Raw genomic sequence first — 14,278 nt, 5'->3', positions numbered from 1 at the left:
TAACAGCACTGACCCTGGAAAACCTTTAATGAGTTCTTGTCTTTGTGCATTACAGAAATGACTAGTGTAATGAAATGACTAGTCTTGTAAGTGCACTGAGAGAACTCCTTTGTGTTTTACTTGGTGTAAGATGTCTTGTCTTAGTTTTGGGCATAGATCACTTTCTATCACTTTTGTATCCCAGAATTTAGTTGATTGTCTTTTACATATGTTTGAAAGACTCTATAAAATGTTTTTATTTTAATGGAAGAAACTATTGAGAAAATTTAGCTGCAGAGAAATGAATGATTTTATCAAGCTCAATAACTAGATGTCAGGTTCTTGGCTTTTCTAGTCATTGCACTATGCAAATTTATAGATACATTGCCCATTAAAGCATTATCCCTATCTTAGACCCAAGGCCATGTTTTTTTTTTTTTCTAGAAGAGTTATTTTTATTCTTTTTGCTTCATTATTACATTTTTATTTATGATTATTATTTCTTGATCTGAATAGCTTCTAGTAGCTTTGGTTATCTGTCAGTAAATACAGATTGTTCACTTATTTGTATTCTTCTTTGCCTTCCAAAATTACATTTAGAAAACAATTTTAATATATATGGGCATTGTCTAAGTGTTAGAATATAATATTTAGATCCTAATGTAAGGAGACAGACACCTATGGACACATCTTACAAATTTTTAACTATTATAGCTTAGTTGAGTGCTGTTTTTCCTTAGGCTTGAGTAACATTCATCTTACATCTTAATAAGTTTATTGGGCTTGTCCACAGTTAACAGGAGCACTGGATCTTTAGGGAAATTTAGCACCAAATCAGTGTCTTAGAATTATCATTTATTCTTAAATACATAGGCATCAGGCTATTGTGCCAAATTTCTTTTACTCCTTTAGTTCATATCAAACTTCCTTGTTTGTATAATATCCTGGCTTCTTAGAGCTGAAACTATTAATTTCCATCTCAGTGATAGGTCCCAAATGTAACAGTTGAAGTAGTCTGTTAAGGATTGTATTTTTTCTTCTCTTCAGAGGTCTACCCTTTTTACTTTGTCACTTAAAGCAGAGAGGACAATCACAAATTGATAGTTCTTGAAACAAGATCTTCCATTTATGTATTACAGTCATCTCTCTGTATTTGTAGGGGATTGATTCCAGGACCCCATGAAAACTAAAATCTGCAGGTGTTCCAATCCCTGATACAAAATGGCATATTATTTGCATATGACCTATGCAAATATCTCATGTACTTTAAATCATTTCTAGATTACTTATATTCTGACACATTGTTATGCTTTGTAAATAGCTGTTACATTGTATTGTTTTATTTGTACTGTTTTTAAAAAATTTATTATATAGTTATGTAATGTTTTTATCTTAATGGAAGTTTTTACTAAATGAGTAGGCTTCATGCAGATGAAGTTTGGATTTCTAGGTGGCCCTCACTCCTCCTGGTAGTGGACCAGATACCCTTTGTGTTACCATATGCCCTCTGCCCTCCTCCATCTCCCTCCCCTAGCAGGGCCGTGACTGCTGGTCCCACACTTGTGCTAGTGTGCCTAGTGATTGGACCCACTTATGAGTAAGAACATGTAGTGTTCAGTTCTTTTTTCCTGTGATAGTTCACTTCATATGATAGTCTCCAACTGCATCCAAGTTGTGAAGGTCATGATTTTGTTCTTTATGGCTGCGTAATACTCTATCATGTATATGTACCGCATTTTTTTTATCCAGTCCACTTTTGATTACATTGTTATTTTCTGTTTTTTTTTTTTTTCAGAATATTTTCCATCTGTGATTGGTTGAATCTGCAGATGTGGAGGGCTGACTATATATTTTCTTATTCTCTTTCTGGTTTTCTTTCAGTTCCATGCTTATTTATTTTAAAAATTATATACAGCAAAATTAACTTTTTTATGGGCACATCTGAGATTTGACAGGAGTATAGATTTATGTAAACAGCATTACAATCAAGGCACAGAACAGGTCCACTCTAAAAAAATCTTTTTGTGGTCCCCTTTAGACTCATCTTCACCCTTTATCCTCACCCTCTGGTAACTAATCACCGATCTGCGATTTTTGCTGTAGTTTTGCCTTTTCCAGAATGTCATATCTATGGAATTGTTTGAGTTGAGCTTCTTCCACTTGATGTAATGTATTTTAGATGCTTACATTTTGTTATGTGTATCAATAGTTCATTCTTTTTTATTGTGGAGTAATTAATATACCGTTGATTAAAAGACCATTGTATGGGTATAACATAGTTTATCCATTTGCCACTTGGACATGTGGGTTGTTTACAGTGTTTGATGACTTTGAACAAAACTGTTATAAACATTTACTTAGAGACTTTGGGGCAAATATGTTTTCATTTCTGTTGGTTAACTAGTTAGTGGGATTTCTGGGTCACATGCTAACTATGTGTTTAACTTTATAAGAAGCTACCAAACTATTTTCCAAAGCAAGTGCACCAATTCCAGTTTCCATCACCGTATTTTATTTGAATAGAAAATATGTAAATATGACCCATTTAAGTATGTTACATTTAGAAAAGTAAATAATTGCGTAAAAAATGATAATTTTGTTCCTTGTGTTGCTCATTGATAACTTTGACAATTAGGCAGAGATATGAAATCTGATGTAATGTGTGAAAGGGAAGATTTTTTTTTTTAAGGTGCATTCTTTTAACTGATGAAAAAGAGCTTTATAGGTCATAGCAAGAGTTTATGTACTTTGCCATTTGTCTGCTCTTTCTCGTCTTTGACATCCTTTCACATTCTCTCACATCCTTCAGGAATTATCTTGTTGCTAAGATGGAAAAATAAAAATTATATTAATGATTTAGAAGGAAAACTGAAATAGCAGTAGAGACATTTATTTAACAAATATTTGCTCAGCAAATATTTATTAAATGCCTACTAAATGCTGAGGACTCTTCTAGATGCTGGAGAGTCAGTAGAAAGTTTAACAGAGCAAACAAAAAATAACCAATAATGAAAACTACTTCATTCAGATCTTAATTCTAGTGATAAGTACTAATGTAAAGCACACAGCATAGGAGAAAGAAATAAAATTTTGATGGGGTAGGGGCTATTGTTAAGTTATGCACCTCTGTTTTTATTTGGCAGAAGCCAGGACTTTTTTTTGTTGTTTAATAATTTTTTAATTTTGGAATGATTTTACATTTGGCAAAGTTGCAAAGAAAGTACAGAATTTCAGTATATCTCTCACCCAGTTTCCCCTAAGTTAGCAATTTGACATTAATTGCCATTGCCATTGTACGTTTGTCAAAGCTGAGAAACTAGTACTGGTACATGCTCTTAACTCATCTTCAGATTTTATTGAGTTCACTACTTTTTCCTCTAATATCATTTTTCTGTTCCAGGCTCTAGTTCAGGATACCAGATTGCATCTAGTCATTATGTTTCATTAGTCTCCTCTAATCTGTTACAGTTTCTCAGTCTTGGTTTTGTTTCTTTTTCCTCATTTATTTATTCAATCATTTATTTGTTTCAGTTTGGATTCATGTGTATTTATTTTGTACATTGGGTTCTAACTGAAAACTCCAGAAAACCCCAAAGGTCCTACTCTTGCATGTTGCATAAGGCAAAAGGCTGGAGAGATGTTACGGGAAAATATGAATGACATTAAAAAGCTATCGAAGGCCAAAGCTAGAATAATTTGAGCAGGAAAATACATACTGGAATATTGAGTTAGAGCCCAGTATATAAAAGAAACATACGTGAATCCACACTGACACAAAAAATAAAACAAGGACTGACTATACCCCAATAGTAATGAGCACACCAGCACTCAGATCTTGATTTCTAATTACTGTTTTCCAATAAAAAGAACTAGGCCTTCCTAGAGAAGGGGTTGAGTTGCATGCTGGGGTATTGTTTTATTTTGTTAAAATATTCTTAAGAAAATCTCATTTTGAAAATTATGCTAAAGAGATAGTTGGCCAGAAGTATAACATATGCTGACTTAGGAAATTACAAAGTAAAAATTTTGTACTGCTAAATCAGGCCCATCTTTTGAAAATCAATGTATCCCCCCACAAAAAGTGCATATTGGGTCATTGTTTAAAACAGTATACACTTTTGAAAGTATTTCAAATATATATGTTATTATACAACTTTAAGATAAGGTAGTCTCTGTTATTTAAGTTTTTGTTTTAAGCTCACGTTAATATTAGCATACTTACCACATTGAATGGAAATAGATGGTTTGTATCTTTTATTTGAATAAGACCTTTGGACCTTTCTTCATATGAATTGTAGGTGGGAACTGGGAAATCTGTTGTTAAATTTCTCCTAGGGAAGTTGACATAAATTTTAATTGCATTCATTTAATAATTAGTCTCTTTTTCAAAAGTGAGATTTTTTAAAAAAGTATTTTGGGTTTCAGTATTGTAGACATTTTCTGCTTTGGATTTTTTTTTTCCTCATGGATTCTGAAGTCAGATTGCCTGGTTTTAAAATCTGACTCCTCCAATTCTTTTCTTTTTAAAGATGTGGGGGTACAATTCAGGATTAAGTATACAAGTGGACATCATACAGGTAAAGTTTGGTCCCCACTTTGCCTGGTTTGAGATCAGGTAACCTTATTGATGTTATGTCCCCCATGCCTACCACCCTGGCACTATTGGTATGGATGTTTTAAGCCACAGGGATAGGTAAATGATTTCAGCAACCCAAATATGGTCTAAGAGGTATGTATTTCTTTTTGGTCCTCAGAGTGGGGCAAGTTTTAAAGTTGAATTAAACTTTAAATTGGGAGTTAAAGTTAGCTTTGAAAAAAGTGGATAAGTTTAAAAGTGGATAAAGATATTATAGCTGTAAAGAACAATATGTCTTATGTTTTAATTATTATTTTTTTATTTTCTTTTGCAGAAAATGTAGCTGATCACTACATTTCCCCCTTTCATGACATTCCTCTGAAGGTGAACTCCAGAGAGGTATTGTTTTGACTTGAGAAAGAAAATATGTACTTCTAGTATCATCATAAGATGCTTTTTGGGAGCACCTTGAAAGGGAAGAATGTGGCTTAGAAGTCAGAAGGAGAAACATAAGTTATTGTAACAAGGTTGTAAGCTTCTCATGAATTAAAATTTGTATGAGAATAGGATTCTTTCAGGAAGACTTGGGAGAAAAGGGTGTTAGTGATCCATAAGCCTTAGAATTTGATAGGAAATAAAGATTTAAGGAAAATTTAGGAAGTTAACAAGCGATTTATTTCTAATAACAATACAGCTAACTTTTGTGGATTACTTTCTATTTTGCTAGCCACCATGTGAACAAATGTTATTTAATTTTTATGAGTTTCTATTATCTCCAAGGACACTGAGACTGAAGGCATTTTATTGACTTGTCTAATATAATATACCTGGTAATTGCCAGAGCTAGGTTTCAAACAAACATTTCTGATCATAGTCTCTGTTATTTAAGTTTTTGTTTTAAGTTCACCTTAATATTAGCATGCTTACCACATTGAGTGGAAATCGATGATTTGTATCTTTTATTTGAGTAAGACCTGTGGACCTTTCTTCGTGTGAATTATAGGTGAGAATTGGGAAATCTGTTGTTAAATTTCTCCTAGGCAAGTTGACATAAATGTTAATTGCATTCACTTAATAATTAGTCTCTTTATCAAAAGTGAGATTTTAAAAAAATATATTTTGGGTTTCTGTCTATAGTAGACATTTTCTCCTTTGGATTTTTTTTTTTTCCCATGGATTCTGAAAACAAGCATTTCTGATCACAAAGTGCGTGCTCTTTAACCACTCTATGAAACAGGTGCTAGAAAAATAGAGCAGGGGTAAAAATGGTGATATTTAAATAGCTATTTTTTATTAGAACTTAAAATCACTTGGTAGTTGTCAGGATATAAAAGATGCCAGGAAAACTGCTGCTATAAAGTCAAAATAATTTATTTGGGGCCTCAAAATTTTTGAGGCATCTTGAGATCTCTCCTGATTAGTTGCAAGATGACATATTTGATAGTGGATATTAATGACTATCATGAAGTTGGAAGTTATCTCCTTTCCAAGTAATGAATGATCAAATTTGTTAAGGGGGCACAGCTAGTAAGTAAATAACCAGGACTACATTCCACGTTGAGATTATTTGGGGCTGAATGGGTTTGGGTTTTCCAGGACTGTGAGGAGATCAGTGTAGTGGCTGAGGCCGGTAAAGAACTAAGAAAGCTGCTTCAGATGGAAGGTTTGTTTGACCTTGGTGTTAATTACCTCTGAGGCTGAATATCATGCGAATACTGATTTTATGGATGGTGAAGTAGGATTTGTGCCGCCTTCCAACCCTACAGCTGTCAATAATGATGGCAACAGGGAGAAACTATGCTCAGTGCTTGACATACATTATCTTAGTCCTTCTGGAACTGCTATTCTGTGCTTATTTTGTTAATGAGGTTAAGTACCTTGCCCGTGGTCAAGAATCTAGTCTGTTGTGGAGGTGAAATTGAATTCAGGTGCTCTAACTTCAGAGTGTGTATTTCTCACTTCTCTTGTGTAATGCCTCCAGCTCATTACTTTTAACAGTTGAGCTGCAGGACAAAGCGTCATATAACCTGGAAAGAGCAAGAAACCAAAGAAAGGCAAAAAGAATTGTCTGTTACTGTGTGTTTCTGAGTGTGTGAGAGTGTATGTGTGTATACATGTCTCTGTGTTATATTTTGTTTTGGCCTAAATATCTCATGTCTCCAAACACCTTTCCTTGCTTTTGGCCAAAAGTGCATGCTTTCATTTATTCATTAATTTATTAATTCAATAAATAATCATTACATGCTTATTATGAGCCAGACACTATTCTAGGCACTGAGTGTGTAGTGGTTAATAAGATAAATATAGTTTCTACTAAATTGGAGGAGTCAACTATAAAACAAATCAGATAATGTTAAGCACTGTAAATATACAGTGAAATGTAAGATAAAAAGGTTACTGGTAGGAAGTGTCATCAGGCATCTATCATAACAAAATCTATGTATTTCATAATAGTAATAATGCACCTGTATTTCTGAGAATCATGTTGTAGGTAGAGGTGAAGGTGGAACAGAGTGAGCTAAAAAATCTCAGTGAGCATAACATTCTGTCTGAGGGTGGGTTTTGGAGAATATGAGATTTGGGATTAGGCAAAATTGATGATAGGGCAGGGTAAGTACAATCAGGTGTCAGTGAGTTCTGGAGATACAGAGATTGATATACAGTGGTCATGTCAGTAGGTTTCCCTAGTTTTCAGTCAGTAATGATCAGAACTCTTACTTTTTAGGGAGTATATAGTGTATTAGGAACAGAAATAATGTTTCAGGGTCAACTTGGAATAATTACTTTTCTGTTTCCTTCGTTAGTAGTCATTTTGGTATATAAACATTATGCATACTGTGTGAGCATTTGTGAATGGCGTAATTTTTCTTCTCTACCCACCATGTAGTCTGTTTTCATTTAAAAGTGCCTGGTGGAGGCATAGTAATCACACCTTGGTAGAATTCACAGGCAGGAGGTGCAGCCGGAATACTTTCACGGCTTGTTAGTCATGCTCCCTGGGGTTTCATTTCAATAATGAAATGACTGTTTTAAGCCTAATCACTGGAAACTGCCTGTCTTTCCTTAAAAACTGAACACCGCCTATGCTTATTTTATAAAAACTAGGAAAATATTCTTGAAAGAGATTTAGCTTTCGGATAATTTATTTTATGAAACACTTTGATGATGCTGAGGGAAAAACTAAAGTGGGAATTGGGTAGGTTTTCTGTTGAATCCTATTTCTTTCAGCCTCTGTAATAGAGTGTTTCTACAATCGTCGTACTTTTGTTGCTATGCAGTGTGACTGCATTCTTTCATGAAATATTACAATAATAATACAGTTTTTTCTTTTTATAGGAAAATGCTATTTCTACAAAGAAGGCACGGAATGAAGAATATGAGGTATATCTAAAGGTTTTTATTTTTGTGAATCACTTTTCTATTGTCTTTTAAAGACCTTGGTGATAGTTTGCATTTGTAAAGGGCCTCAAAAATTTTTCCCCTTGTAAGACTTCCATATGAATTCTGATGTTCTTCTTCTAGTACCTCTTTAAGGTAACTAGAACAAATATCACCATTTAATTTTTCTTACTGTGGGAAAATATTCATAACATGAAGTTTACCATTTTAACCTTTTTATTTTGTACAATTCAGTGTCATAAAGTACTTCTACATTGGTGTGGAATCATCACCACCATTCATCTCCAGAGCTTTGTCATTCCAAAGTGAAACTCTGTGCACATTCAACACCAACTCCCCATTTCCTCCCTTTGGTAACTACTATTCTACTTTCTGTTTCTATGAATTGGATTATTTTAGGTACTTCATTACCATTTCATTTGGTAAGTGAAAAGCCTGAGAGAATTGGCACAGGAACCCAGATATTAGTAGCAAGTTATTTATCATGGAAGGAGGTCTAAAGTAAATGTACTTCATAGGAGAATTGGTCAGTTTTTACCTTATTTTTATTATTACTATTATTATTATAAGATAGAAAATTTGAGAGGCTGCTTTAGAACCCAGGAACCAATAGTCTTTGGAAGTATAGGAGAAAAAAAAGTTATACCAACTATATGCTAAAATAAATATATTCTGAATATATCTTTTAACTATGTGGCTGTCAAACCTTTAATACTTCTTGACCTAGGACCAGAACATCTGATTGATGACTGTCATCCCATCTCTTGCCACAGGTGTCCTTTCATCCTACTGATGCCAGGCAGTTTTTCCTGCTACCTTCCTGCTCTCTTTTACCTTTCCATCCTTATTTCTATCTACTATATTCTTTACACCAAATGAAACTTGTGACTCCAGTCTTTGGATTCACTTCCAAACATAGCTGTTTAATTCCTACAAAGTGTGCTTGCTATCCTTCTTCTATTTTTTTCTAGGCTGTCATTTGTCCAAATGGTCCTTGAGCCATCTACACTGGAACCACTTAAAGTGCTTGGTAAAAATTCAGATTCCTAGCCCCATCCCATAGCTCCTAGATTATCCTCTGCTTGATGGGTCCTGGCTTATCTACATGCTTAACAAGTGTTCCAGGTGTATTCTAAATATGATGCTTGAGAACCACTGCCCTAGAGGTTGGGTGAACAAGACTTTATAGGTCCCTGAGAACTTTGGGTATCAACCTGAAGCAGTTGTTTCAATGGGAAAACTATATTCTGAGTCCAGACAGTCAAATTAAAATTTAACTCTTAGAGCACAGTTTATAAGTTGTACGCTGTCTGATTTGGGTTTATTTGCAAGTTTAAGTGTTAGGAAAAAAGAATGATTTCTTCCTATTTTTTCCTCCATATATATATAAAACATATGGACTGCTTTTTTATATATGCTATTAGTTTTTCTTTTTGAGTTCTGCAACAAAAATACATGGAAAAAAATAGAAATAGAAGAACTGAAGGAGGAGTGTCCCTGCCGCATATACAACTTTCTGATTTGATTTGTGTCCCTTTTATCTTTTTGATTTTCTAATAAATTTTGGCAGACCACTGTTGGTTTATAATTAATATTAATCTTAGGAAAAGCAGGCTAACGATGACTTTAAAAAATTACCGACCAAGTGCATTTTAGCTAGAGAGAAGAAAGGCAGGCTGGAAATAAGCTTTCAGTGATTAGGAACAAATGATGAGGGAGAGTGGGGTTTGTAGGCTTAAAATTCAAACCTCATCTATTGTTCTTTTGGCCTAATTCAAATCTCTGTGAGTGGTTTTGGTAGATGTCATTGTGTAAAATGATTGTTACTAGCTTGGTCTTCTCTGTCACCTCTAAGTATTCATCCACATGCATTTGTTCTCTTATAGCCAGGCTTTCAGGGATGAATAAATTATGTGAACATCTGCCATTTACTTCAGTTTTCCTTTTTAACAGCTACTTCAGACATATTTAAACAGGTGCAGGGGTACCTCATGAAAGAGCATAGAAAATGAAACATAACAGCATGAGTGTGTATAAGGTTGCTAAGAGAGGTATGAGACATACTTTTAAGGAGCAGTTGTTTGAGAATTTGTTCTCAGCTTTGTTGTTTATATCATTATAGGTCTGCAGTTTTGCCATTTGTAAACTTTAGTCTTATCTAGAAAAAATAAAAACTATCATTACTTTTATTACTTTTCAGGCTCACTATATAGCTCCATTTAATTGTGTAAATAGCCTTCTTTGAATTAACAGTATTCCATGTTACACTAGGAAACCCCCATGATATTGTTTAGTAATGTTTTAAACAAACTCTGGCTGCATATTAGAATTGCTTGGACAGCCTGTAAAATTAAGCAGTGCTCTGGCTCCACTCCAGACAAATTGTGTTCAAACTGGTGAGAGGTGATGCTTTGGGAACCTTTTTTTTTCAATTGGTTAAAGCTGATCAGGTGATTTTGATGTGTGGCATGGTTAAAAATAAGTAGGTTAAATCACTGTTTCTCACATGATCTGTGGTAAAGGACTAGTGCTTTGTTTTATTTCTAATCTGTTGTGAACTGGTACTTAAAAAAAATACAATCAAAATTAATTGTAAGAAAAGTGTAATTCAGGTTCCAATTTTTGATTATTAGATTCAATAGGTGTAGTAAAATACAGTTGCAAATTGCCACAAACGTTTTGAAATGAGCTGATAAAAATCAGTTTGCAGATTGGGTCTGGTCCATGGCTCTGCTTGAAGTACACTATTTTAAAGTATTGTTTTTCCCTGACATTATTGATACCAAATTGGCATACAAATCAACTTAACCTTAAGACTTTCTCTTTGTAAGGCAAATAGTGGCAAGTTATTTTTACTCATTTTTAACCTAGAGTCTCTTTTGGTTTAAAAAAAAAGCAACAGCAACAATTATCATTTTGGACTCTGAAATCACTAGCTAGCTAAGCTAAGTTTAGAAAGTTACGTCTAACTCTTTGTGAGCTCTTTAATAGCCATGTTTTTGACCTTAATTGTACATTGTAATTTTAACTTGGACTTAAATATTGTTTTATAACTGTCAAAATATTTTACTTCATAGTGTTCTGTGTATTTTCATTGGAATTATATAATTGATCATCCTAACAACTATGTGTGGTAAGTGGGATAGAGATTATTATACTTAACTTTCCAACTTGGGAAAGTGAGAATGAATTCTTACATGAGGGACTCAGTCTCTCACTGCTATTTCAGTTGGAAAATAAAAATCAAAATGTATTTCCTGACTCCATTTTAGTTCTGACACTACACTGCTAAGGTATTTCCAGACATATCATAACATCTAACACAGTGCAGTAGGGTTCAAGTGACTTGGTGGCTTACATTCTGCTAGGTTAGGCATAAATTAGATGTATGATGAAGCCTCTAAGCAGTTTTTGTTGGAAAAAACCTAAAGCATTCTTGTAAAGGAGATAACTTAAAAAAAAATGGTAGGTAAAATTTTTAATGTTCTCTATTTTGTTTTCTTTTGAACTACAGAATTTGTTTAATATGATTGTAGAAGTACCTCGGTGGACAAATGCTAAAATGGAGGTATGGGTATGTTTTATTAATATAAAACCAAAATGATAATAATGATATAAAAACTTTGTTTCAGGTTGTCTGGCATAATATTTTGATTTTGGGAGAGTTGAGAAAAATATTCAAAGCTGAATGTGCAGTTTAAAGACTGGTTTTTTTTTTCAATTTTGCCTCTCTAATCTTTTATACATATATTTGTTTAATTTTCTTTGTCTTCCCTTTCTTTGGAAATGGCAAGTATTTTCAAGGTTTACTTAAATAGATTCTGAAATATATTTAGTTCATAGATACAACTGAAACATTTATTCAGGGCTGATAGCAATTTTAATTTCTAAGAACTAAATTCTCCTTTAGAATTTATCTCTACCACGAATTTTTCCACCAGCATTTTCTTGATTAACTTGATTTATGAGCCCTATCCAAGAGCATCTGCTGTTCCCCTAGCTAGCTTTTTAAAAATATATTTTCCAGAAAACATGAACCTGTCTAGAATTTTTCTTTTACTCCTCAGAATTTTATTGTTCTTCCTTCAGTTAGACAGGATTCCTTATAGTTCTAAGTGAAATTTAATTTATGTTGCTTTGTTTGTATGTGATGGCAAGTATTATTTTAAATATTAAAATTAGTCATTATTATGTAAATGTATTTCAAAATTTATATTTGGAGAAGTTTCAATACTTTCACCAGGTCCAGTCAGTATTTTTGTCAACACTTTAATAAGAAAAGTTAGATATTAGATTCTTCTTTTGGTCTTGCTCCAGGTATAATGTTTCATCTTTACTGCTACTTTCTACCTCAGGTAGGTGTAGGATCCAAGGATCTGTGAGAATCTACCTAATTGAAGCAATATTTCTTCATTCAACATGGCTTCAGTTATTATTTTAATTTATGGCATAGATTTTTTTTTTTTTTTTGAGTTGGAGTCTCACTCTGTCGCCCAGACTGGAGCACAGTGACCACTCCCGGCCACTGCAGCTTCGACCTGATGGGCTCCAGTGATCCTTCTGCCTCAGCCTTCCGAGTAGCCGGAATTACAGGCGCGTGCTACCAGGCCTGGTTGATTTTTTGATTTATTGTAGAGATGAGGTCTTGCTGCGCAGGCGGGTCTCGGACCCGTGGGCTCAGGCAATCCACTCACCTCAGCCTCCCAAAGGTGCGGGATTACAGGCTGAGCCACCGAGCCCGGCTGCATAGATTTTTTTTTGAATGGCAATATGAATATGTTTGATAGAAAAGTAACTTTGAAGTAAAATCATTTGTTCAGAATCTTTTTTGATGATTTTTTAAATTGTATCACAATGGAAGATTTATATTGTATTTACTTATGGAGTACACAGTGATGTTACAATTTATGAACATAGTTTGGAATAATTAAATCAACCTAATTAATATATCTATCATCTCAAGTAGTTATCTTTTTTTTTGTGGTGAGAACTTTTGAAATTTATTCTTTTAGCAGTTTTGAAAGGGACAGTATGCTATTAACTATATTCACCACACTGCACAGTAGGCCTCAAGAACAACAACAAATGTATTATTCTTGTCTAACTGAGATTTTGTATCCTTTGACCATCATTTCCCAATTTCTCCCACCTCCAATCTCTTTAGCCATAATTTTAATCTCTGTTTCAACGAGTTTGATTTTTTTCTTTTCTTTTCTTTTTTTTTTAAGATTCCATATAAAAGTGAGAACATGTGGTATTTGTCTTTCTGTGTCTGGCTTATTTCACTTAGCATAATGTTTCCAGTTTTATCCATGTTGTTACAAATGATTGAATTACCTTTTTTTTTAAAGACCAAATGGTATTCCATTGTGTATATATACCACATTTTCTTTATCTATTCATCTGCTGATAGACACATAGGTTGGTTATATATCTTGGCTATTGTGAATGGTACTGCAGTGAACATGGGAGTACAGACATCTCTTCAACAAACTGATTTCTAAGCTTTGGAATAAATACTCAGAAGTGGGATTGCTGGATCATCATAAAAATAATTTTTTCTAAGTTGGGGGAACCTCTGTATAGTGTTTCATAATGGCTGTACCAATTTACATTCCCATGAACAATGTACAAGTGTTCCCTTTTCTTCACATTCTCATTAATACCTGTTATCTTTTGCTGTTTTGTTAATATCTATTTTGACTGGTATGAGATGATATCTCATTGTAGTTTTAATTTGCATTTCCCTAATTCGAACATATTTTTCATATAGCTGGCCATTTTTATCTCCTTTGAGAAATGTCTGTTCAGTTTCCTTGCTTATTCTTTAATCAGACTTTTGTTTTCTTGCTGTTGAGTTGAATTCCTTATCTGTTTGAGATATTAATCCCTTATTGGATGTATTGCTCACAAATAATTTATTCCCAATCTGGCAGTTGACTCTTCATACTGTTAATGGTTTCCTTTGTGCACAGAAGCTGTTTTAGTCTGATGTAATCCTATTTGTCTATATTTACTTTTGTTACATGTGCATTTAATCCAAAAAATTATTGCCCAGACCAATGTTATATAGTTTCCTTCCTGTATTTTTTCCTAGCTTTATAATTTTTTTTCTAGCTTTGTAGTTAGTGGTCTTATGTTTAAGTCTTTAATTCATTTTTAGTTCATTTTTGTATATGGTGTGCAATAATGGTCCAGTTTCAGTCTTCTATTTGCTGATATCTAGTTTTCCCAGAACTATTTATTGAAGATACTATTATTTTCCCATTGTGTATTCTTGGCAACTTTGTTAAAAATCAATTGATCATACACACTTGGGTTCAT

At 33.6% G+C, this 14,278-nt stretch overlaps 1 protein-coding gene across 2 annotated transcripts in view; it reads left to right on the top strand.

The window, feature by feature from the left end:
* PPA2 (pyrophosphatase (inorganic) 2) overlaps positions 1–14,278 on the top strand; it is a 117,593-nt gene that overhangs the window by 9,787 nt on the left and 93,528 nt on the right. For both annotated transcript variants that reach the window (XM_021711921.1, XM_008057260.1), the window contains exons 2-4: positions 4,890–4,954; positions 7,892–7,936; positions 11,469–11,522. In XM_021711921.1, the coding sequence (XP_021567596.1) occupies positions 4,890–4,954; positions 7,892–7,936; positions 11,469–11,522 (164 nt within the window). The remainder of the gene's footprint in view (positions 1–4,889; positions 4,955–7,891; positions 7,937–11,468; positions 11,523–14,278) is intronic.

This window comes from Carlito syrichta, unplaced genomic scaffold (assembly GCF_000164805.1).
Source record: "Carlito syrichta isolate Samal-C Ts95f unplaced genomic scaffold, Tarsius_syrichta-2.0.1 Scaffold302914, whole genome shotgun sequence".
Classification (NCBI taxonomy): domain Eukaryota; kingdom Metazoa; phylum Chordata; class Mammalia; order Primates; family Tarsiidae; genus Carlito; species Carlito syrichta.
The sequence above is the reverse complement of the archived record's forward strand: the minus strand, read 5'-3'. Positions and strand labels throughout refer to the sequence as shown.